At 31.8% G+C, this 24,591-nt stretch overlaps 2 protein-coding genes across 6 annotated transcripts; both read right to left on the bottom strand.

Moving 5' to 3' along the window:
• Window positions 1–52: 52 nt before the first annotated feature.
• LOC111679726 (WASH complex subunit 4) lies at window positions 53–21,013 on the bottom strand. Of its 5 annotated transcripts, none has more exons than XR_006940145.1 (10): window positions 20,884–21,013; window positions 20,277–20,821; window positions 19,189–19,410; window positions 18,346–19,113; window positions 17,937–18,269; window positions 16,942–17,803; window positions 14,850–15,067; window positions 14,137–14,636; window positions 732–858; window positions 53–460 (listed from the first exon to the last, which is right to left on the bottom strand). XR_006940145.1 is itself a non-coding variant. In XM_046945680.1 (9 exons), the coding sequence occupies exons 1-8, from the start codon at window positions 20,900–20,902 to the stop codon at window positions 14,151–14,153; spliced, it is 3,453 nt and encodes a 1,150-aa protein (XP_046801636.1). In that variant the 5' UTR covers window positions 20,903–21,013; the 3' UTR covers window positions 53–460; window positions 14,137–14,150. The 5 variants fall into 5 exon arrangements, 3 of the variants coding, with proteins under 3 accessions (XP_046801636.1, XP_046801637.1, XP_046801635.1); XR_006940144.1 differs by having other exon boundaries at window positions 732–855; XM_046945680.1 differs by lacking the exon at window positions 732–858.
• LOC111679735 (calpain-C) lies at window positions 2,757–12,258 on the bottom strand. The gene is made up of 2 exons (XM_023441328.2): window positions 9,322–12,258; window positions 2,757–4,242 (listed from the first exon to the last, which is right to left on the bottom strand). Exons 1-2 carry the CDS (start codon window positions 10,038–10,040, stop codon window positions 2,925–2,927), a joined length of 2,037 nt encoding a protein of 678 aa, XP_023297096.1. The 5' UTR covers window positions 10,041–12,258; the 3' UTR covers window positions 2,757–2,924.
• Window positions 21,014–24,591: the final 3,578 nt, after the last annotated feature.

The following is a 24,591-nucleotide window of genomic DNA, read 5'->3' as shown; positions in this document are numbered from 1 at the left end:
ATTTTAAATAAATTTAATTTAATCTTAACTTAATTTGTTTTTGTGTAATGTGTGCATTTTTATAAAAATTGAATAATTTAACAATGTTTAGTTATTTAAAATAATATACTTGTCTCAATAATTTTACTAAATTTATGGAATTTAGATAAAAAATATACATTCTAGGTCGAGGCCTTTTTGAAAATGTGTGCTATATTCAGATAAATTTTGATATCAAAACTTTTCTTTAATAATATAGAACCTTTTTGTTTGTCTTAGATATAATTAATATTGGTTAAGATCTTAACTTAAACTTACTTGTAGAGTTTGTTCTCTGTGACATTGTAGTGCTATAACAGATCTCTAAGAAACTGCCAGTGCACTATACCGGGAGTATTGAAACTTATAAAATATAGCGTTTATCTTCTAGTTTCCTATAGCTTTTGTAAAAAGCAGAGAGAATAGAAAGTCCCCGAATTATCTAAAAACATAAAATTTATATTAATATTTTTTCAAATTTATTCTGTGTAAATTTCAAAGGTGTAAACTTTCAATTCCACTTTAAAAAGTGAAAGTGGTTTCATTTCCAAACAATTTTTCGTTTTTTTCTTTTTCTAAAGAATCAAAAATATGGAATTAATTCCACATTTGATCGGAATTTAATTCTGTGACAGGCCTAATAATAACAATTTTGAACAAAAATCATGAAAAAAACAACTAGTTCCAGAATTGTTCTATAGAAAATGTCTTACCCTATAGGTTGACTAAATTCAAACAAATGTCATTGTTTAAAGAACTGGTTCCAGTATCCTTCGTTGAAATGATTTAAGTTTGTAGAGTTTAGAGACAAACGCACAACATCTCGTGGAGTGAGATCTGCTTGTTCAAATAATAATAATAATCATCATCATCATATAAAACAATGTTAGAGTGCGAATTGTCGAAGTATTTGTATATAATCTGATTCCCAATGAAGTTTTAAGACGATTTACACAGGTATTTCCAAATGTCCCTACTATATAAGGCCTCCTTTATGAAATTACTTTAGAAATTCAACATAACCAAGTTTTATAAGACCAAAAAACCGGATTTAAGTTCACTTAACTTTATTAGTATTGCCAACTTATCACTCAAAAACATAAACAATGAACAGCTGATTATTGTAAATAATACTTTTGTAAAATGAACAATTTTGAAAAAAAAATGTTAAATAAACATTTAAAACAATAATAAATAAAACAAAACAAATCAAAAAATTGCAATTTACTTAAAATATAAAGATTTCGTTCTTAAGAAATCATTGTTTTATTATTTTTGTTTATTGTGTTTTCTAACTTATAACTTGAGTTTAATTGGTCAATTACACTCAGTTAAACTGAGATAATAAGTAACTTTACTGTTTACTGAAAATACGAAACATATATTAAACCAGGTTTAACCAATGAATGAAGATTATCTTTATCAGAAAAACCTGTACTAACAACACAAAACATAGATTTAATTTTGTTTAAACAAAGAATGTAAAACCCGCCCTTAAGTATGGATGGATTACGTGGTCCTCACCTAGAACATCACATTGTTAAATGTGATTAGTTTTGAGCCAGTCCTAGTTCTTTGAGGAGTCATCTTTGCACGCATGCGCTAAGTAGTTTAAATTTTTGCAAGAAAGGTCCTTTTTATAAAATAATCATATGTGGCTTAATAATACCAGTATAGTAACGATATTTGTGTTATAGGAACTAAAATCTGTCTCCGATCGGTTCATAATTGACCCTTATATTAGATCCCCTTTCGAAAATTACATTTACGCTTATAAATGGCTATGTTTATCGGTCTTCAAATTGATTCTACAATTTATATTAGATCCCCTTTACGAAAATATCTTCAATGATTATGACTGTCTTAGAAATACATGTATAAAGATGAAATTATACTCAAAAAAGTTTAATGGGAACCAGAATTTCGGGAGAATCAGTCCATAATAGACTATATTTCCCATATTAGGTCATTTTTGTATAATAAATTGGACTTTCACAACTAACTTAATTACGAAGAATATATTTCACAATCAAGATGCGAAAGAATGGGATATATTTTTCTAAAAACCGATTTTCTAAAAATTTTTAGGAGGACTGTTTACAATAGACTCCCGAGATAACGGCAATATTGTTTTTTTTTAACTATTAATTGCCTCATGTTTTAGATTGAAATATCTCAGAGATGGTGAAATATATAACAGAGTTAAATTCTTTATTTTGAAGTCCACAAATTGGACTTTTAGTTGACAACACAATCTTAACAAATCACGCTGTTGTAGAATCTCAAAGATGGTTAAAAACCGAGTGTTTTTTCAAATTTTACGACACGATAACTCGAACAACATCTTTGATTGTCATGTGTTTTTTTCGCATTTGTTTTAAAAATTGTTTCTAGGATTTGCTTAAAATGATAATTTTACTTAAAATTTTTATTAATCTCTTAATTAGTAACTTTAACATTTCAGTTAACGCAAAAAATAATAACATTTTTTAGAACCAAAAAGTTTGATACTTAAAATATATATTTATAAAAAAAATAGTTAAATAATTTAGTATGTTACTAAATATAGCACACAAGTATGTTTGTAAATATGTATTTAAAATAATAAACTATAAAAGATGTACATCAATTAAAAATTGAATATTACAAGACTATTTATTTGTTTTGTGTAAATGAGATTTTAAATAATAATTAAATATTTTTATAAATATTAAATTAAAATATATAAAATATAATAAATTAGACTAAATAAAACGTCATCTTACTGGTGTTTGTTTCAAAAAAAAAGAAAAACTCTTCTAACAACTAAATAATTTCAAAACTTTTCAACTTATTTGCAATAATTTGTCTACAATCAAACCTGATCTATAGAATATATATATAGCGAGCATATTATAAAACTAGTGTTAACAACGTAAAACACATTTAATCCAATCGGACATTTCGATTTCAATGACATTATCCTGATTGTGATCTTTACGTTGAAAATAATCAAATGCTGCCGTTAAATGTAAAACTGCTGAAGCAAAATCACTTAAACGTAAAGTGCCATCTTTACGTATGAAACGTTGCATAATGCAATTCATAATATCGGTGCTTAACTGAAAGCCCACATCGTAGAGAGCATCACGCAAACGTTCGGCTCTTAAAATGCCGGCTTTTTCTTTGGTGTACATTTTAAAAACTCCCTGCCAGGATTTTAAATTCACCATAAAAGTTTTAAACTGTAAGAAGTTAATACGACCAGTGCCGGTTTTATCCTGTAAAGCGATAACTTGGCGACAAATGTCTATATTGGCGCAACCTTTTATATAATCATTGGGCAAACAGGCATCCAATAACTCATGCAGTTCAAAACAATTAATGGTTTTATTTTCATCGGCCAATTGCATAAAAACGGGTTCATATTGACATACGTTTTTGATTTTCGTAGAATCTGCTTCATTCTTAAGCACTGGGAAGGGATCGAGCAGCATTAATGTTTGTGTTTCTAATAGTGACAAACGTAAGGGTACTGTACCCAATATTCTTACAGTAAAACTAGATTCTTCACCCGGTTCATAGGTGGTGGGCATTAGTACATATTGTCCCACTTCCAGCTGACAATGACAAGTCACATGTCTGGTATTGCCATAATCCGAATTAAGAAAACTAACTTGAGTTTTGAAAAATTCTTTGGGTAAACATTCGGTGATCTTTTGATTAACCTTAGAGCCCGCCACACCGCTTAATTTGTACATAGTGAAACCTATTACTTTAGGCTCTACTGCTGTGTGTTGATTGAGGGCCACCACAATTTCCTGTTTCTCCGGTATGGTTAGCAATAGCTGAGGATTAATGTGAAATGATTCATGATTACGACAACCACCCGCCGTAACACCACGTTTCCATTGTCCCTGAAACATTTTCATTTGCCAACGTTTCGGTCGATCCTGTAGTGTGAGTTCATCTTTAGCTGTATCGGCATCGAGATAAATGACCTCCAGACTGGAGAAAGTTTGTGTGAAATCCAAAAATGACATCCAAAATTCTCCCACTTCTAGTTGGCCAAATAAACGATCACGTTCCTGTACCGAGACACGTTCCCATGTTGGAGACATTGCCGACCAATCGCCCTCGTAGTCATTGTTGTTAGCAAAAGCATTACATGCTAATGGATCCTTAATACGCACCAATTGTACAGCGTCACCGAGTAAAGTTTCAACTTTATCCAGTGAACAGAGTCTGAAAAAGGGAAAGTAAAAGTTAACAATCAGTTTATTTAATAAGTAGTGTTAAAACTTCTATGTACATTGATCTGCCCAGGATATCTGATGTTTATGTCATATTTATTCGTAATAAATTGACACAAAATATGCAGATATTTATCTTAAAAATCAAAATTACTTCCTCAATCTAAACGAAATGATGAATACCCTCTTTATATTACTCTCACTTTCTATTTAAATATTTTTAAAAATATAATAAAATGTTTAAAGTTTTGTTCTCGATCTCATGATGTTAAATCGATTAATCGAAAACAAGTTCTTAACTAATTTCAATAAAATTTTATTTGAAGAATGACCTTTAACCTTTTCTGTTAAAAAGTATGTTTGCGCTATTAATAATATCTTTTTATACACATTTTTAACTGCTAACCAATAGTGTGTACATTTTTATTTTGAAATATTTAAAATTCTGAATAATTAAAAGGTGTTGGAGTTAAATTTTTGGAAATTTACTCAGCTTTGTAGCATCAACGATTTGTCGTTATAAATTTTCTTAATTTTTGGAGTTCACGAGACGTTTTCAATTTTTCTAGTAACATTCTATTCAGCTGTTTTATAAAATCGTAACTGCTGTGAGTGATCCGAGATCCTGCATGTTCTCTTTTTGTGTTAAAGTTATAGATTTTTGTTCTTTATGGGCAAAGTCTAGGTTTTTTCTGCTGTACTATAAACTATACTATGGAATACATTGTGGACTAGGTCATAGACTGCCAGTCTGTGGGTTAGCATAGTATACATCCTCCTATCAACGAGGATGTATACTACATCAAATCCAAATAAATACACCTAGGCCACTATCGGGACTGTTGGGCGCTTCTTTCCATGAAAAAATGTGTTATTTTTCAATGTTCTGAAACTCAGTTTCCTGAACATAATTCCTAAGAATTTTCCAATCAGTGTTAGTTAGGAATGTTATTTCTGGATTAACATCACTTACAAGATACTTGGGTCTAACTTCGACTAATGCCTGACAGTTGCAAACAAAGTATTTCAGGGTTTTACTGTCCTCTCCACATGCTCTACATTCTTCTGAATCAGCAGGTTCAATTTTGAATAGATGTTCTCGTAATTCTGTTCGTTCGCTCAGAATACATACCATCATACTAACTTGAGGCTTGCTCATTTTGAGGAGATTTCCAATCTAATACGATCATAGATTTAACTCTATTACCTGATATTACACAAATTGAATTCGGGCTGTCGGTAAATATATTAAAGGCTGTAGGCGCCACATTTATTCTTATGCAATTTACACATTTGGTTATTGCCCCGAATTCTGCCTGGTAGGCTGTTCTATGATTAGGTAAACAGTGACATATTTGTGTTTTTTAGTTCTTAAGCCCACTTTATCCCCCAATTTAGAGCCATTCGTGTAACAATGGAGTGATACTGGTATTTGATCCGTTTTAGGAAGACTTCAAAGTTTCCGAAATAATATGTGTCTGGGATGTGATCAGGCACGTCTGATGATTGTGCATAACCTTCTAAAGTGGCCAGTATAGAGTGAGGACCTGTCCTAGAACCGCTTTTGGAAATTTTGCCTAAAGTAAAGAGCCGTTTAGCTGTAATCGGCGCCCCATATCATAAATATGTGTCAATGGATGGAATATCCAGCAACGTTACCAGAGCATAACTAATAAACTAACTAACTACCTACCTACCTACCTAACTAACTAACTAACTAACTAACTAACTAACTAACTAACTAACTAACTAACTAACTAACTAACTAACTAACTAACTAACTAACTAACTAACTAACTAACTAACTAACTAACTAACTAACTAACTAACTAACTAACTAAGTAACTAACTAACTTACTAACTAACTAACTAACTAACTTACTAACTAACTAACTAACTAACTAACTAACTAACTAACTAACTAACTAACTAACTAACTAACTAACTAACTAACTAACTAACTAACTAATGGTCCATTTGGCTAATTAAGAAAGCTTTACACATGATCTCTTACCGTGCGAGTTATCGCTAAAAACCTAAGAGTTCAAGCAACTATCATCTTTTTCCGAAGTAGGCGGGACATATCAAGGCCGATAGCAGTAATAACCTAACAATGATCATTGTTGCAGTTGCAAAGAAACCACTTTCTTGGCAATCACTTCATATCTAACCTTGGTGAGATATCTGAGTTTTGGCTTAATGATATTCTCAGCTTTCTCACAGGGACTAATACTAAAAATACAACATCTGACGAGTGGAGTGGTCCGGTCAAAACAGAGTCTCTTAGATTGTACTTGGCAGTTCGCGCTATGTAAACTACCACGTAAACCAATTATCATCTTTCTCCAAAAGATTTTCAGCTGCTCTAAATGACCGACTTTTACCAATGGATAATGGTTGCTTGATTACGAGGGTTGAACAACAACTTATTTTATCTCCTTATTAAGTTCTCAAGAAAATAATTCTTCATCAATAAATCCATTAAATATGAAGGAGTTAACATCAAATTTTAATCTGATCACAATCTCTATATAGAGAAAATTTTTCTTAAAACACTTTTTTTTAATTTTTAACTTATTGTTGTATCAGTAGTGTATTTATTTAAAAATCTGTTGAATTGGAATTTTTAAATGCATTCTTATATATTCTTATCATAAAAGTAAAGAACAATTAACAAATACTATTTGAAATATTTTCTTCTTTTGTTTTAATTAATAAAAATTATTTAATAATTTATGCGTAAAATTAATTACATTCAAAAGAATTCAAGAATCAAGCATTGTTTTTATTTTATAAATGACATTGAACAAGTGATTTTTCAAATTAGAACAACCAACATGTGTTTTCTTATATTGATATAAAGTAATAATTGCTAATAAGAATTTTATAATCAGACTAACAGACAGAAAAACTCCTACACTAGTAATAAACTATTATACAGTAGAATATAGCTGAAACGATTTAAGAGATACAGATTTTCACTTTCTGATCGTATTTTTAAAAAGGTTTTAAATTTAAAATTTTTTTCACAGATAAATTCCTAAATTAAAAAAAATGGTTTATTTTTCACACCTTGACTTTTGGATAAACGTATATAATGCCCGTAATATGTCGGTTATGGTCCAAAAAGTTTGTTAAGTAATGTCTATAAACAGAGAGCGGAAGAAGTTATCGAAAAAAAAAGGTTTTACACCGAATGAAACAACGTATTGGATCAAATAGGGCCACAACTCCTACCATAGTTGAAACACTACAAAACGCGGAAAAATCAGGCCGGATAAGTGAAGTAATAACATTTAGGCAATCCTCACCCCTCCGTAGAAATTAATTGCTTCGCAAAGAAGAACGTATTTTAAAGGTCTATTATTACCACTAGGCCCTCCCCGGTTCATGTTTCCCTAATGAAAGATCCTCATGTTGGTGTATTGCAATTCCGGAATAAAGACGTACTACCAATAGCTCTAGTTTGTCGGTACTATAAACTGGATATGTTATTTCACTTATCGGAATGATTTGACATGGGGTTAGTTGACTGTAGGACATTTTCCATGCTGGTAAGTTGGTTGATGTTCATTCATTAGCTGTGGTTTAAACCTAAATTTGCAGGAACAGTAAGTTGCGGTATAAGCACGGTAAAGTCTATAATTCGGGATATGTTTAATGCTGTTGCCGATGAGAATAGATAACCCCTACCAAATGCTCGAGCTGAATCCGCAGATGCCCACAGACGAGTGATTGTGGGACTAAGCTTTGGAAATGAGTTGGCGTTAAATATGATAGAGGATAGATGAAGAGGTATACGATTGGTATTGTGTGAGTGTGTCGGGTAAATAAGAAGTGTGCTGGGTTGAATGGAGATGGATGAAATGTATTTTATACAAGTGAAATCATTGAATCTTTCTTCCTTGTCTAGCTATGTTCGGAGTAATATCTGCTCATACCAGATTTACCACAGTGTGTTCTCTGTGATTAAGAATAAAGTCTTCGCTTATTTGATGAATTTGTACTTCGTTCTACCGATTACATCTCTAGGTGCTGTTACCGACACAACAAAGGTCATCCCATCTGCGTAGTTGTAACGGGGCAACATCGGAAATTCTATAAAAGTAAATTGCCACCGGCGTCTAAGAAGCACAGCGGGGCGGTGGTGAGTTGCATAGAAACTCAACCAGTAGTTGAAAACGCCCATCGTTAAATAGGCCAACATGGCAGGTATTGACGCACTTCGACATTATAATAATATTGCTGACACTTTGGCAAGAGTAGGAACCACGCTAATTAAACTGTAAATATACCAGTTTTGTGGAGTTCAATTATTAATATCAATGCTCAGAACAGTTGGTCGAATGAGTATGCTTACTCGATTGCTAGGGAATTGTGGTCTCATATAGATCTCCTTGGACTTCATTACTTCATCAAAGTAATTTGATATCGTTCATTATTAACCACCAAACAAATCATAAAAATTTGTTAATCGTGCTAAACGCATTGATCTTCCACATAATGACCATATATTGCCCTATGTACAGTTAGGAGGACTCATTGTATTTTATGCAATAGTCGAATAAGTTCATTTACTCGATTGCTAGGGCATTGTGACTTTATTGGACCTACGTAGAACTACCTATTTAGTTGGTCTTCATAAACCACAACTAAGTAATCGAGTCTAGTTGATTACATTAAATTTGGCAACCAGTCTTAACTCATTAGTCATCCATGACTTTTGCAGAAGTTTCCCCAACTTCTCTGACACTCTCCAGCTCAAAACCGACCTCTAAGGTCAATATACATACATAACTCACAAGAATTATTGGATTATGCTTCTACTTAGATAAACAACATTTGCACGAATGTTTAGAATATGTTCTTTTAAGCCTAAGGATTCTATAGCGAACATAAACTCGAAGTTTCGGGTATCCCAACTGTTACTAGATTACTCTCCTCTAAAACTTATCCATACATTACATAAAGTCATAAATAAATAGTTTTTTTATAACAAAATCGTTTAAGAGTTCATTCTAACTCTACTCGACTGCAAGCAAATATAAAATGAAACTTAAGTTAAACTTACCTGTAGTTAACATTAAGTATTATTCCATTCGGTAGACGTTCAGGTGTATTTTTATGCTGAGCCATGGCAGCACTTGTCGCAGCTATACAGGTAACAATGCAAGTGGTATCCAAATGAGATTTCAACTGTTGAGGCCTTACCAAATCTGTAGTACTGGTAGCCTTAAGGGGTATACACTGAACAACACCACCCAGTAAATCACTGAGGCCATCCGAACGTGTGCCATATTTAAGAGCCTCATAAGAACCATGCAATTTAGCAATGGCCTTTTCCAGCAAAGAGGCCCAATAACAGTTAGATGTTTGAGGTTGGAGAAAAGCCAAACGTCCATTAATGGTGGGCAAACGATCATCAACTAAAACTTCCACCCATTCACCGCACCACCAAAGACGAAAACGAAAAACACCATTAGCCTTGTCCAGACTCTGATCGGCAGGTACAACACGATAGAAGAGATTGCGCAGTGAATGTAGAACACCTAGACACGAAACTAACCAACGATCACCCATTTTACCGGGTATAACATCAAAATTTTCTGTCTCATTGACAAAACAGGCATTTGGAGCATCAGCTATTTCGGATATGCGACGCCATTGAAACGTAAATGGTGGTGTTTGATAGTAGAAAACAGACTGTTGTACAGCAGGAAAATCAGGATCTTCCCAGAGAGTGTTACGTGTACGACACTCTGTTTTAATGCGTTCATATTTTGATGTCATATTTATTGAGGTTTATTATTTTCTTTTTTTTATTCCTTGTTGATTTTGATATGATTTCGTAGTTTAAGTTGTTCCGTCCAAAAACAAAAACACATTTAACAACTCAACTTAATAACTGCTAAGTGATTTGTTGGTTGGTTTGCTGGCTGGCTAGCTGACTATGTTGTTTGGCTGTTTGTCAAACAGACGGACGGATATTTAGTTGGTTGGATAGTTTTACCGTTCAATTATGTTACTTATTTTGGTCTTAAGTTGTGGGCGTTTTCTTATGCAAATATGTTTTTTTAAAGAAAACTTAAATATTATTTATAATTTTTTTATTAATATGAACACACACACTCATTCGTTTTGTTGGTGCTGCTGCTCGTGCTCAACTTGACACATTAACCAACAGCAATATTTTTTTTTATTAATATTTTTTTGTCGTAAAACTTTTCCAATTTGTAGGAATATTCTGGTTTCTTTAATTTTATTAAAACTTAACAAACACCTTATACTTTAAACAATTCTTATAATTCGTTTTCCTTTCTTTAGTAATAAAACTTAATTTAAATTTTAATCACGTATTAATTTCTTCTTGTACTTGTTTTTGTTTTCTTTTCTTTCTTTTATTTATATATTCAAAGTATATTTTATTATTATTATTTATTTGTCGTTTAGTTATTATTTTTATTATTAATTTATAAAGTTGTTAGTTTTGCGTATGACCTTGTTTTGGGGAAAAATTCAAATTCGTTTAAAAAAACACACACACACACACATACACGCAACAACACTGCAATGTCTTCTGTTTTCTTCATTCAATACACAATAATTCCACAAAAATAAAATAACTAAATTACAACTTATTAACTAGTACTAGTATAAACTAGTACTCAAATATTAGTTAAAAAAAAATAGGAAAAATTTATGATTTTCGTCCAAGTGCACACAAAGTGAAAGTTATTTAAACAACACAAAAAAAACCAAATAAAAAATTATTGTCTATATTGTACACGCAAAAATAGTGTAGAATGCGAACGTACAAACGAACGAGCGAACGAAATGAAAGAAAGAAAATATAATGAATGTTTAAGTTGGTTAGATTGGTTGCTTTGAACCAGCTAAGAGAGTTGTGTTTTTTTTTTCTTTGGGCAATCAGCCAACAGTTTATATTATGGCTTAAAAAAGAAAAAGATATAAAAAACATGTTAGAATAATAATGTAGCCACCTGGTTTACCGCAAAAACCTTTAACCACCTGTGTTTTAAATTAAACTATCTAAGCATGCGCAACGTTTTTAGTTGAAAAGTGTTGCCACTCTAAAATGTGTGTTGTTTTGATGTTGTTTTCATACTATTATCTACTAAATACAACTCTGTTGAAAATAAAATAATTTTACTTAACCGGAAATTATCTTAAGAAGTAGGTTCATTATTATTTTTTAAAAAATTTATTCGTTATTTTTATACCCTACAACACTACATTAGGGATACTAATTTGCGTTTGTGCTGATGTTTGTAACACACAAAAATATAAGTCCGACACCCAACTTAAAGTATACCAATAAGCTAAGAATCACTTTCTGAGTTGTTTTAGTTATGTCCATGAAAGCTTTTATGCACGCTATATGTGACAATTTTCAAGATAATTCAATGAAATTTAGTAAATGCATTTCTTTTGGTCCAAAGACAAACGCAATTGAAAATGGTTAAAATCGCTTCATTATTTCGCTTAGTACTCATACAACCTTACCCCCAAATGTGGCTTTTATGTCCATAATTATGGTTAATGTTCTAGTATGTCAAAAATCAGCAAAACTTAGTTTTTTGTAAAAGTCTAAATGACACTGCTGATTTATGTATGTAACGATCGGGCCTAGTTTGACCCTAGCCTTCATACATACTCCCCTTCAGAAAATGACTTGAAGAAGACATAAATTTTGTAAATTTTTGTGGAAAATCTCTTGGGATTTATAATAACTATCCTTATAAATAGAATAACTAACTAATATATATTCACCTACCAGTATCTCTAGTCTGCGGGACTATCATCTAGTTGGAATGATTTGACACGGAGCCGAACCAGATCAACAAATAATCTGGTACTACGGGTGGCCAGTTGAACGCAGGACTTTGTCCTGGCTGGTCAGTCGGTTGAGGTAGATCCTTTGGACCTACGTAGTGGCTCTGATTTAAACTCTAATTCGTGGGAAGGGGAAACATATGACAGTAGGTCCTTGTGGCCACAGAAATGAGTCTGGTTAAATAAACATAATTCTGTGTTATTCAAACCACCAATTACGTCCCTATATTGCTGTTGTCGAAACAACAGAAGTCATCTCAGAAGTGTGGTTAGGCGACTTTAAGAGGTCTAGGAAAACGCTGGAGTGAATCTTAATATTTAGAATATTTCACCCAGTTCGCCCTTGGCTTTTACCAATTATTGTCTTTCCCTAGAGATCTAGAAAAATATATACATATAGTCTGTGTCCCTTTTAAATACTAACACGATCTAGCCACATTCGCCTGTCTGTCATGATAGAGGGCAAAAATATTCTCCAATATTTGGTATTGCCAATAAGGATTATCGGTCCATGTTTTAATTAATTCAACGCTTACATCTTCTTATGTAATTTTATAAGGATCAGTCAATAATTGCCCTTATCTTTCCCTTCAGGAAATGACTTGAGTCAAAGAAGAGTATGTTCAAAATCTTATAAAACTAAATTGAAAATGTCTACCTGAAGCGTACGTACAAGGTTTACATGGACATAGAGATGAAAGGACAGGCAGACGAACATGGTTTATATCGTTTTGAACCTATTGGTGTATTTTAGGATATTTGTATGATCATTTACTTTGGACGTTACAAACATTTGTTGATAATATTTGACCGATTTGGAATCGGGTCATTTCGGACGGAAAACCCAATTGTCGCATGAAAGAGGACATAACAGTCAGAGCAAACACTTAAGGTCGATAACGGCTACCTTCTTTTGGACTAATAATGATAAAAATTTGAATGCCGTCTATGTGAATCAGTCACAGTCCATAGCAGCGTATCAATCTATTCACTAAAAGTAGTGTTACGACTGGTCGTAATTCAGGTCTAAGTTGGGGAAAAACTATCGCGTCATAGCCTTTATTTCTTAAGGACAATCAGGCTTGTCTTTGTCCCTAAGCTTTCGACATAGACCTGGTTCACAATTTTGTTGAGAAAACTATGATTTTGTGTGTGAGAGAATGAGATGATTGGTATTTCTTTCTCTTTCTCTCACACACAAAAATGAAAAGTTTCCTAGTGTAGAACGGCACATAATTGCATCTGCTCGCACCAGTACTCAGTATAACTGTTACCAAGTTATGCGTCGTTTACACTGAGCTCACTTGAGGTTTTGTTTGATTGAAGAGCTCTATCCGAACTAACGTGAGATAACCTGGTCTTTTGAGTGTTTAATACAACGCCAATAAATTACAGAGTTACAGAAAATAGCGTGACAGTAAAATGATTATTCTCAAATCAATTCTTTGTCATCTTGAAGTTAAGAGTCTTTGATATTAATCACCACGTGACAAGATCCACGATTAACTTGGTTTTGATGAATCGTTAGAGGTTTCATCTGATTATAATAGGGACGCAGGGACTGTCAACTTCTTGAAAACATACATATCTTTTTAATCTCGAGAATCGAAGCCAAAAACTGTGTCAAAAATCATTTCTGTCACTGAGTCAAATTTGGTTGCTATTATATCAAAAAAAAAAGGAATCAGCTGGAAGGATCACAACTGTTCCACTTATACAAATATAATAAATTCACCCGCTTTTATAAACTCGAACTCCACAAGAAAGTGGAAGACATGACTGGAAGTTGAGACTATTAAAGATGGGAAAGCATAGACGAAATTAAGCATGAATATAAAATTGCTAGAAGCGAATGAATCTTTTTTGACGTATAATTTTGACCTGATTAAAAAATGGGAATAAGACAAAAATAAAAGTAGTAATATTACTGTTGTAAAACAGGATAACAAAAACTATATATATTAGTTTAAAATTTAAATATAAACTTCTTTAATTGTTCAAAACTTAATAATATGCTTATAATTTCACTTACTTTTCATTTTTCACTTATTGAAAAAATATCTTAGCACTGCATAAATTATAACGCAATAAATTATATTCCATTTGATGAGCATTAATACGTCTTTCCGTTAGCACTAATGTTTGTTGTAGTTTTTCATTTTCACTCGCCTGTTTGGCTGCAGTATTTGTATTTGCTCTAGCGGCCGTGTTATTAGCAACACTATTTATCTCCAGTAACATTTCTTTTATTTTTCGTCTTTCAGCTTCAAAACGTTCTCGTACAGTTGAGAACCACTCGAGTGAATTAAAGTCTCCGATTTGATTTAGCAGCTTTAGTATATAGGTTAGACCTACGGCGAAACCATCATCGAAAAGAACAGCTTCTTCGCGATCTTTTTTATTTATTTTGGATTTAACAGCCAGCATATACTCCACATAGTTCATGATAAGAGGAGGAACAATTAGATAGAAATTGCGCAAGTGTAAATTGTGGGGATTGCGAAAGAAGGGCTGAAAGGCCTCAACGAGAAGCTAATAAAAAAATAACAATAGAAATTGGAAGAAAATTTTCATTGATATTAACTCTGTTATAGATATGAAATCATTTAGATCTTGTAGATTTGGTTTAAATTTAAGTACTTCTGTCTGTTAGAATATATTTGTATGAGAATTGGCGAGAAATTTAAAGGACTATCTTTCCTCTTATCTGCTCTACTGTTATTAAATTTTGTAATAAATTCTTACCTTAAAATAATCCGTATTATCTGCAAAACTTTTAGCTAGATTTTTAATATTTGTTTCAACATTTTCAGCAGCCATTTGTACTACCTCACTCAATTGTTGCTCATTACATTGGGGTACAAATTTTAAGTTTTCATCAAACTTTGGTAAATATAAACTGGCGCTATAATTGGCATGTATACTGCCGGAACGTACTAAACGGATATAACCCATTGCATTGCCTAAAATAAAATTAGTTCGTTAGTAAAGGTATAATAGAACTGAACCAGAACTGAAGTAAAACTGTACCAGAACTGAATTACAACTGAACTAAAACAAAACTAGAACTGAACTAGAACTGAACTAGAACTGAACTAGAACTGAACTTGAACTGAACTTGAACTGAACTAGAACTGAACTAGAACTGAACTAGAACTGAACTAGAACTGAACTAGAACTGAACTAGAACTGAACTAGAACTGAATTAGAACTGAACTAGAACTGAACTAGAACTGAACTAGAACTGAACTAGAACTGAACTAGAACTGAACTAGAACTGAACTAGAACTGAACTAGAACTGAACTAGAACTGAACTAGAACTGAACTAGAACTGAACTAGAACTGAACTAGAACTGAACTAGAACTGAACTAGAACTGAACTAAAACTGAACTAGAACTGAACTAGAACTGAACTAGAACTGTTCTAGAACTGAACTCAACTAGAACTTAACTAGAACTGAACAAGAACTGAACTAAAACTGTACAGACTATGCACTAGAACTGAACTAGAACTGAACTAGAACTGAACTAGAACTGAACTGGAACTGAACTAGAACTGAACTAGAACTGAACTAGAACTGAACTAGAACTGAACTAGAACTGAACTAGAACTGAACTAGAACTGAACTAGAACTGAACTAGAACTGAACTAGAACTGAACTAGAACTGAACTAGAACTGAACTAGAACTGAACTAGAACTGAACTAGAACTGAACTAGAACTGAACTATAACTGAACAAAACTGAACTAGAATTGAACCAGAATTGAACCAGAACTGAACTAGAACTGATCTAGAACTAAAACTGAACCAAAACTGAACAGAATTGAACCAGAATTGAACCAGAATTGAACCAGAACTGAACTAGAACTGATCTAGAACTAAAACTGAACTAGAACTGTAATAGAACTGAACTAGAATTGAACCAGAACTGAAGTAGAACTGATCTAGAACTAAAACTGAACCAAAAGTGAACTAGAATTGAACCAGAACTGAACTAGAACTGATCTAGAACTAAAACTGAACTAGAACTGTAATAGAACTGAACTAGAACTGAACTAGATCTGAACTAGAACTGAACTAGAACTGAACTAGAACTGAACTAGAACTGAACTAGAACTGAACTAGAACTGAACTAGAACTGAACTAGAACTGAACTAGAACTGGACTAGAACTGAACTAGAACTGAACTAGAACTGAACTAGAACTGAACTAGAATTGAACTAGAACTGAACTAGAACTGAACTAGAACTGAACTAGAACTGAACTAGAACTGAACTTGAACTGAACTAGAACTTAACTAGAACTAGAATTGAACTAGAACTGAACTAGAACTGAACTAGAACTGAACTAGAACTGAACTAGAACTGAACTAGAACTGAACTAGAACTGAACTAGAACTAAAGTAAAACCGACTGAACTAGAACTGAACTAGAACTGAACTAGAACTGAACTAGAACTGAACTAGAACTGAACTAGAACTTAACTAGAACTGAACTGAACTAGAACTGAACTAGAACTGAAGTAAAACCGACTAAAACTGAACTAGAACTAAATTAGAACTGAACCAAAACTGAACTAGAATTGAACCAGAACTGAACTAGAAATGATCTAGAGCTAAAGCTGAACTAGAACTAAACTAGAACTGTAATAGAACTGAACTAGAATTGAACTAAAACTGAACTAGAATGAAATAGAACTTAACTAGAACTGAAATAGAACTTAACTAGAACTGAAGTAGAACTGAATCATAACTAAACTAGGACTGAACTAGAACTGGAATTTTATTGAACCAGAGCTTAAATTTAAATAGAGCAGTATAAATATCAAATACTTACCCACATGTGTTATGACTTTCCTAAACAAATCCATATATGTTTGACCATCATTCGCTAAACCTAATTTGCGAATGTCCTTATTAAAAGCATCTGCCCGTTCATACGGATACAAAGGATACTCATCCTGTTGTTTACGTTCAGCAAATGATCTCAACTCCTTCATTAAACGAGCTTTTATTTGTTCATCGTAAAGAAATTGTGAAAATGTATAGAATTTTTGCCTTAAAAACTGATAGGTAAAATTGACGGTGGTATTTATCACTCCGGTGCCATGGGTCCTCAAAGAATTCGCCACATGTCGTATACCTATAGTATCCAAGTGCTTGTTGGAACTTTGTTGTTCCACAAATATTTGAGAATTCATATTATAAACATATTTGGAAACGAAAATATGTATCTTACGCATAATCTCTAAAATATCTATACCCTGTTCTAAGGTTTGATTGGGTAAATAATCTTCGACAGGATGGAGTAATAAACGATAATTAGCTAAATGTCTCATTTCTTCATAGGTTTTCCAATCGTGCAGTGATATGGTAGTTAAGTTATAAAACATGGCACTCAAATAATTTTCTATGTGATCTTTTAAGATTATATAATTGCCATTTACTTGTAAAGGGCAAACATTTATCAATTCTTGATAATCATTAATGCCCTGTTCGAAGGGATTCATTTTCTCAACTTGCAGATTGGCATGTACTTCTAAACGCAAAAATATTTCAATTTGAGCACATAATTTACTTATAATCTCAGAACGTATACTTTCATAAGTGGATTTTTGTAAATCTTTGGAAACATTTAAATCTTTGAGATTAAGGAAATTTAACGAATCGCCACATTCAGTTGAGGCTTGTATAAGATACTAAAAAGTAAATAAAGAGGAAACATATTGTAAGAACTGACCTGAATTGAATTCAAACTGAACTAGAACTCGAATGGAATACGCATTATGGATTGTTTTTGGATTGGAAATCAAATTTGAATCTCTCACTTACCTGGAATGAATTAAAGTCTAATTTTTTATCAACAATTTGTTTAAGATAAGCTCTCAAAATTGATTGATGCCAAAAGAGGAATGAAGTATCACACATTTCGTGTATGTTATCTTGTAAATCACTGATCATTTCTATACGTTTAATAAGGCTACGAAAACGTTCTTGTTGTTCACTTGACAAAATCTTATATTTAGCACTGGATGCATCAAAAGCTAGTTTCGCCACTAAAATGCGAACTTTACTGGGAGGGCCATGAAGACAACGTTCGGTTATTTTTAAAGCAGCTAAAGCATCAACACTTTTATCGCGTAACTTGGAGGAGATGATTTTTTTCTGTAATTAAAAGAGATGAGATTTCAGGAATGCAGTTTTCAATAATTATCAAATTTTATCCAAATATTTATCTTACCTTGCAAGCATTTATCAATTGTAATACTTTATATTGAAAATACTGTAAAATGCAATGTATTACTTTAGCGATATTTGTGGCATGATCGTTGAAACACAACTGAATCAATTTTAACATTTCCAAAAGTTTACAAATTGCTAATAGAGTTTGTTTAGTCATGGGTACTTGAAGATTTTCATGGGAATTTACTATGCCCTTAATTAAATAACTCAAATGCCCTGAAGTCCGCATTCCTTGCACCAATAATGTTGTCAACTCCTTAAATTGTTCAATACGCAATTCAAAGGGTCCACAACTTAACGTTTTTTCAATTTTCAATACCCACAGACTTATTTCACTACAATATAAACGGCAATCTTTTGTCAATTTCTGACCATGTTGCTGTAGAAATAGTTGCTGTTGTCGTCGAAAATCCATTAATAGTTTTTCATGCGTTTTAATAAGAGTTAAAGCATTTTTGCGTAAAAAATAGCTTGAAGACCAAGGTATATTACCAATAAGCACAATGGCTTGATGTTTGCTATTTAATTCTATTAAAAGTTTAATAGATTTTGTATCGACTTGACCACAAAAGTCATGGAATACTACACAGAAAGCGTTGAGTTTTATTATGTTGTAGGTATCGCTGAAGGCGTTCATTTCACTCGGATTCGTTTTATCGATTTCTTGTAGTTGTAGTTTAAGATATTCATTGAATTGCTGGCTTAAATGACCCACTCCTTGGGGACCTATCTTCTCTTTTATGCTAAACGTACTGTCGAGAAAGTGCTAAAAGGAAGAAATTTATATATTGAAAATTATAATGAAACATTTTGGAATTTTAGACTGTAAACTTTGACTTACCCTAAATATACATCCGGTAAATAAGAAATCCAATTCCTGCAAACAATTTCTTAAACCATTAAGTTCCGATGTAGTGCAATTATCCCACGAAGTGCCACTTTGAGTAATGGCTTCTATAGTTTTCTTGTAAGAAGGCCAATATCGAGCGAAGTTGGAACGATATAAAATCTCATCAAAAATTAAAATGTTCAAGAACAAATTCGATAAATAATCACAAATGTGCTGGAATTGAAAAAAGGATATAAAAGAGTTTAAAAACATTGTAAGTAGTTATGCTTTTACTTCAACTAGAACTGAATTAAAACTGAACTAGAACTGAACTAGAACTGCACTAGAACTGAACTAGAACTGAACTAGAACTGAACTAGAACTGAACTAGAACTGAACTAGAACTGAACTAGAACTGAACTAGAACTGAACTAGAACTGAACTAGAACTGAACTAGAACTGAACTAGAACTGAACTAGAACCTAACTAGAACTGAACTAGAACTGAACTAGAACCTAACTAGAACTGAACTAGAACTGAACTAGAACTGAACTAAAACTGAACTAGAACTGAATTAGAATTGAACGAGAACTGAACTAGGTCTGAACTAGGTCTGAACTAGAACTGAACTAGAACTGAACTAGAACTGAACTAGAACTGAACTAGAACTGAACTAGAACTGAACTAGAACTGAACTAGAACTGAACTGAACTAGAACTAAACTAGAACTAAACTAGAACTAAACTAGAACTGAACTAGAACTGAACTAGAACTGAACTAGAACTGAACTAGAACTGAACTAGAACTGAACTAGAACTGAACTAGAACTGAACTAGAACTAAACTAGAACTGAACTAGAACCGAACTAGAACTGAATTAGAACTGAACTAGAACTGAACTAGAACTGAACTAGATCTGAACTAAAACTGAACTAAAACTGAACAATGTTTAGAAGAGTTCGAGTTATGCTCATAGTACCCCACATGGCATTCGAACATTTGCACTATATTTCCAAACATTTCAAACAATGTTTAACAATATTAAAGATATTTTTTATACAAAATTCCATAAACTGTCACACAACTATGCTTCTTACTTACCACTAATTTCACTTCTACTCCCTTTGTAGTCTTTTCATGTGCCAACACAGCACCGCACTGATGCAGCAAATTATTACCCAACAATATGCAACGTTGTAGTAGAAACTGCATTTGACATAAAAATTCCATGGATTCGCTCATTTTCAACATGACCATATTATTGTTGTTATTAACACTACTGTTCCTATTATTTAAATCCCCTTCATTTTCATCCTCTACAATATTCTGCATAATGACCAGCAACTCTTCATCCTTAAACAGAAACTTCAATTGCATTTCTTTGGCCTCCCGACTAATATCATCAATCTCAGCACACAAATGACCAAAGGTCAGTAGAACCTTATTAAGCATTCTTTCCGATTCCAAAAGCTTGACCAACATAAATTCCTCCTCCTGGGCAGCATAATTAATCTGTACTAAGGGATCCCTTAGTAGGGGACGCTCGTTGTTCGCTACTTGGTTTTTATTGAGAATTTTTGTTAATTTCTTATCATGACCATCTAAGAAGGCACCATAATTTCGTAATTGTTCTTCGGCTGATGAGACTGGAAGTTGGAATAGAAAATTTTAATACCTATTTATTAGGTATTTTTCGTCAATTACTTACTAATTGTGCTGTGATCCATTTCTAATGGTTGACTAATAATAATTTAAATTACCAAAATGTATAAATTATTGAAATTTGTTGTTGTAATGAGATAAACAAAGCGATGGAAAATAATAATAAACAGAAAAACAAAAAATTTATTTTAATTAAACAGCTGTTTTGTAAGGTGTAGTTTGCAAGAGTTACCAGATCGAACATGAACCAAACAGTGGGGTGTAAGCTAGGGTTCTATAAATCGACTTTCGAATAATCGAACAACCGACTTTTTGTCGAAAAAAGTCGAAGTCGACTATTTTGTTCCAAAAAAATCGATAACTCGACTATCGTATATGAAAAAAGTCGACTTTGTAAATATAAGTCGAAAATTCGGAAAGTCGTAATGTCGAAAAAAGTCGGAAAGAGTCGAAAAGTCGGAAAAAGTTGGAAAAAGTCGGAAAAAGTTGGAAAAAGTCGAAAATAGAAAGAAGTCGAAAAAAGCTCAAAAAATTGCAACAAATAGAAAAAATATAAATAAATTTTTTTATTAATAATAATAATAATAATATGTTAAATGGCAACATTATAAATTTACGCTTCTGGCTTCGGACAAAGCCGAAAATAGTCGGAAAAATCCGAAAATAGTCGGAAAAAGTAGAAAAGTCGACTATTTATACAGTATTAAAAGTCGAAAAAACGACTTTTAATTAAATGAAAAAAGTCGAAAAATCGACTTTTAACTAAATGCAAAAAGTCGCAAAGTCGACTTTTCATAAAACGCAAAAAGTCGAAAAGTCGACTTTTCGTTTCAACTATAGAACCCTCCAGTGGGGTGTAAGCATTAATTAAAAACAAGTCAACAAAATTTTAAAAAAGTCAAATATCAGAGAGCAAAGTGGACATTTTAAAGTGATTAAACATAGCTTAATCTATAGAACCCTATAGGGTTCTATAAATCGACTTTCGAATAATCGAACAACCGACTTTTTGTCGAAAAAAGTCGAAGTCGACTATTTTGTTCCAAAAAAATCGATAACTCGACTATCGTATATGAAAAAAGTCGACTTTGTAAATATAAGTCGAAAATTCGGAAAGTCGTAATGTCGAAAAAAGTCGGAAAGAGTCGAAAAGTCGGAAAAAGTTGGAAAAAGTCGAAAATAGAAAGAAGTCGAAAAAAGCTCAAAAAATTGCAACAAATAGAAAAAATATAAATAAATTTTTTTATTAATAATAATAATAATATGTTAAATGGCAACATTATAAATTTACGCTTCTGGCTTCGGACAAAGCCGAAAATAGTCGGAAAAAGCCGAAAATAGTCGGAAAAAGTCGAAAAGTCGGAAAAAGTCGAAAAAAAGTCGAAAATAGTCGAAAAGTCGGAAAAAGTCGAAAAAAGTCGGAAAGTCGAAAAGTTGGAAAAAGTCGACTATTTATACAATATTAAAAGTCGAAAAGTCGAAAAATCGACTTTTAATTAAATGAAAAAAGTCGAAAAGTAGAAAAATCGACTTTTAACTAAATGCAAAAAGTCGCAAAGTCGACTTTTCATAAAACGCAAAAAGTCGAAAAGTCGACTTTTCGTTTCAACTATAGAACCCTACAGTAGGGTGTAAGCATTAATTAAAAACAAGTCAACAAAATTTTAAAAAAGTCAAATATCAGAGAGCAAAGTGGACATTTTAAAGTGATTAAACATAGCTTAATCTGAATACGGTTTCAGAATTTATCGAGCTTTTCCAGATATTGTGTCATGAAGTTTTAAAATACATTGATTTAGGCCATATTTTAGACCCTATAATGGCGACAAGATATATATAAAAATTTGTTGTTTTTTGAAAGTCCAAAATGTCGACTTGAAAATAATAGTGGAGCCATTATTAACATAATATTTTAAACCCTTATACATACTTCCGGAATATCGCTGTGAACACAAGACAAATATATCGCAGTTACTTGAACATAACTTTGATTTTTCGAACACAATTTTCAGCATAGTCGTGATAGGGGAACTTATTTACTTACAATTTATAAAATTTTTCAAAAAGTTAAACACAATTATTATATTATTATATTTTATTTATATTCTTTATTAAAAATGTTATAATATAGTTATCATGTCTACAAAAAAAAAGTTCAAATCATGCATAAAAGAAAACAAAAATATTTGAGCTTTTTCTTAAGTTTTTTTTATACATTTTATTTTTGTTTAACTATTGTTCAATTACTATTTAATTTTATAAAAAAATTAACACATAAACGGGAATAAAAATTAACACAACCATTTACTTTTTTCTGTTGCAGTTTCACTTATTAAGTTCTAGTTATATATTAAACTTTAATTTGATTTTAGGAAAAATTATACATGACAAATTGTAGTTTAAAATTATCTTTGAAGTAAAGGTTTTATATGACACTTAAAAGAAACTATAAAAATAGTTAAATGTACACAATGTATACTAAGTGACTAGTGTGATAGGTAGTAATATTGTATGTAGTGATGATAATTAAAATAATAGTGATGTGTGGAAAGTAAGTAGTAGTGATTACTTAGTAAGTAATTATATGAGTTTTTATATAAATTATCTTTTATTTGCTTTATGCTTAAAACTTAGTTAATTATGCAATTCTATTTCTTAGTTAATTTTTTTTATAATTTAAAGGAATAATTGTATATATTGAGTATTTTAATACTTATAGGAATATTTTTAAACTGTTTTTTTTGTTTCTTGCTTAAAACTTTTAGGGTTTTACCTTTATCTTTTTGTGTAATTCCTTTTGTTTAGTCTACTAATTTTCTATGGCCATTTAGTTTTAGTTAACTTAAAATTAAAGCCTAAATTTAAAACCAGTTGGATTGTAATCAAGTTTTTTTCTAGAGGTTTCTGGTTAAAAGAGATCAGTTGAAAGCTTTATTCTTTGGTTTTCTTATAAATTTATTATAAATATTTATGTATGTTCTTTTTGATTTTAGTTAATACTATATTTATTATTAATTTCTTAATATTGTGTTGTAGAAAGATTTTCTGCATTTACATATATAATGGTATTATAGATAAATCTGAATATGTGAACCCCTCTAACGTTCGCGTAATTTATAAGCCTTAAGATATGCCACATATTAATCATTAATCAGATATTATTTTCTAGGGTTGCTAGCAGGCATGGACATTTTAGTAATTAAGTACCTTTTAATATATAGAATAGACTATGGGCATAGTCTATATTTTAGTCTAGTCTATAGTCTAGTCTATAGTCTTGTATATAGTCTAGTCTATAGTCTAGTCTATAGTCTTGTCTATAGTCTACTCTATAGTCTAGTCTATAGCATAGCATAGTCTATAGTCTAGTCTATAGTCTAGTCTATAGTCTAGTCTATAGTCTAGTCTATAGTCTAGTCTATAGTCTAGTCTATAGTCTAGTCTATAGTCTAGTCTAAAGTCTAGTCTATAATTTAGTCTATAGTCTAGTCTAGTCTAGTCTATAGTCTAGTCTATAATCTAGTTTACACTCTAATCTATAGTCTAGTCTACAGTCTAGTCTATAGTCTTGTATATAGGCTAGTTTATAGTCTTGTCTATAGTCTAGTCTATGGTCTAGTGTATAGCCTAGTCTATATTCTAGTCCATAGTCTAGTCTAGTCTATATTCTAGTCTATAGTCTAGTCTATATTCTAGTCTATAGTCTAGTCTATAGTCTAGTCTAGTCTATAGTCTAGTCTATAGTCTAGTCTAT

This window comes from Lucilia cuprina, chromosome 3 (assembly GCF_022045245.1).
Source record: "Lucilia cuprina isolate Lc7/37 chromosome 3, ASM2204524v1, whole genome shotgun sequence".
Lineage (NCBI taxonomy): Eukaryota > Metazoa > Arthropoda > Insecta > Diptera > Calliphoridae > Lucilia > Lucilia cuprina.
The sequence above is the reverse complement of the archived record's forward strand: the minus strand, read 5'-3'. Positions and strand labels throughout refer to the sequence as shown.

Coding starts and splice junctions, on each gene's coding strand:
- LOC111679735 (XM_023441328.2), bottom strand. CDS start 10,040: ATGACATCAAAATATGAACGCATTAAAACAGAGTGTCGTACACGTAAC. Junction 4,243..9,321: donor ATACTTAATGTTAACTACAG/GTAAGTTTAACT, acceptor TCCCTTTTTCAG/ACTCTGTTCACTGGATAAAG.
- LOC111679726 (XM_046945680.1), bottom strand. Junction 19,411..20,276: donor GAGTAGAAGTGAAATTAGTG/GTAAGTAAGAAG, acceptor TTTCAATTCCAG/CACATTTGTGATTATTTATC. Junction 19,114..19,188: donor TTACCGGATGTATATTTAGG/GTAAGTCAAAGT, acceptor TCTTCCTTTTAG/CACTTTCTCGACAGTACGTT.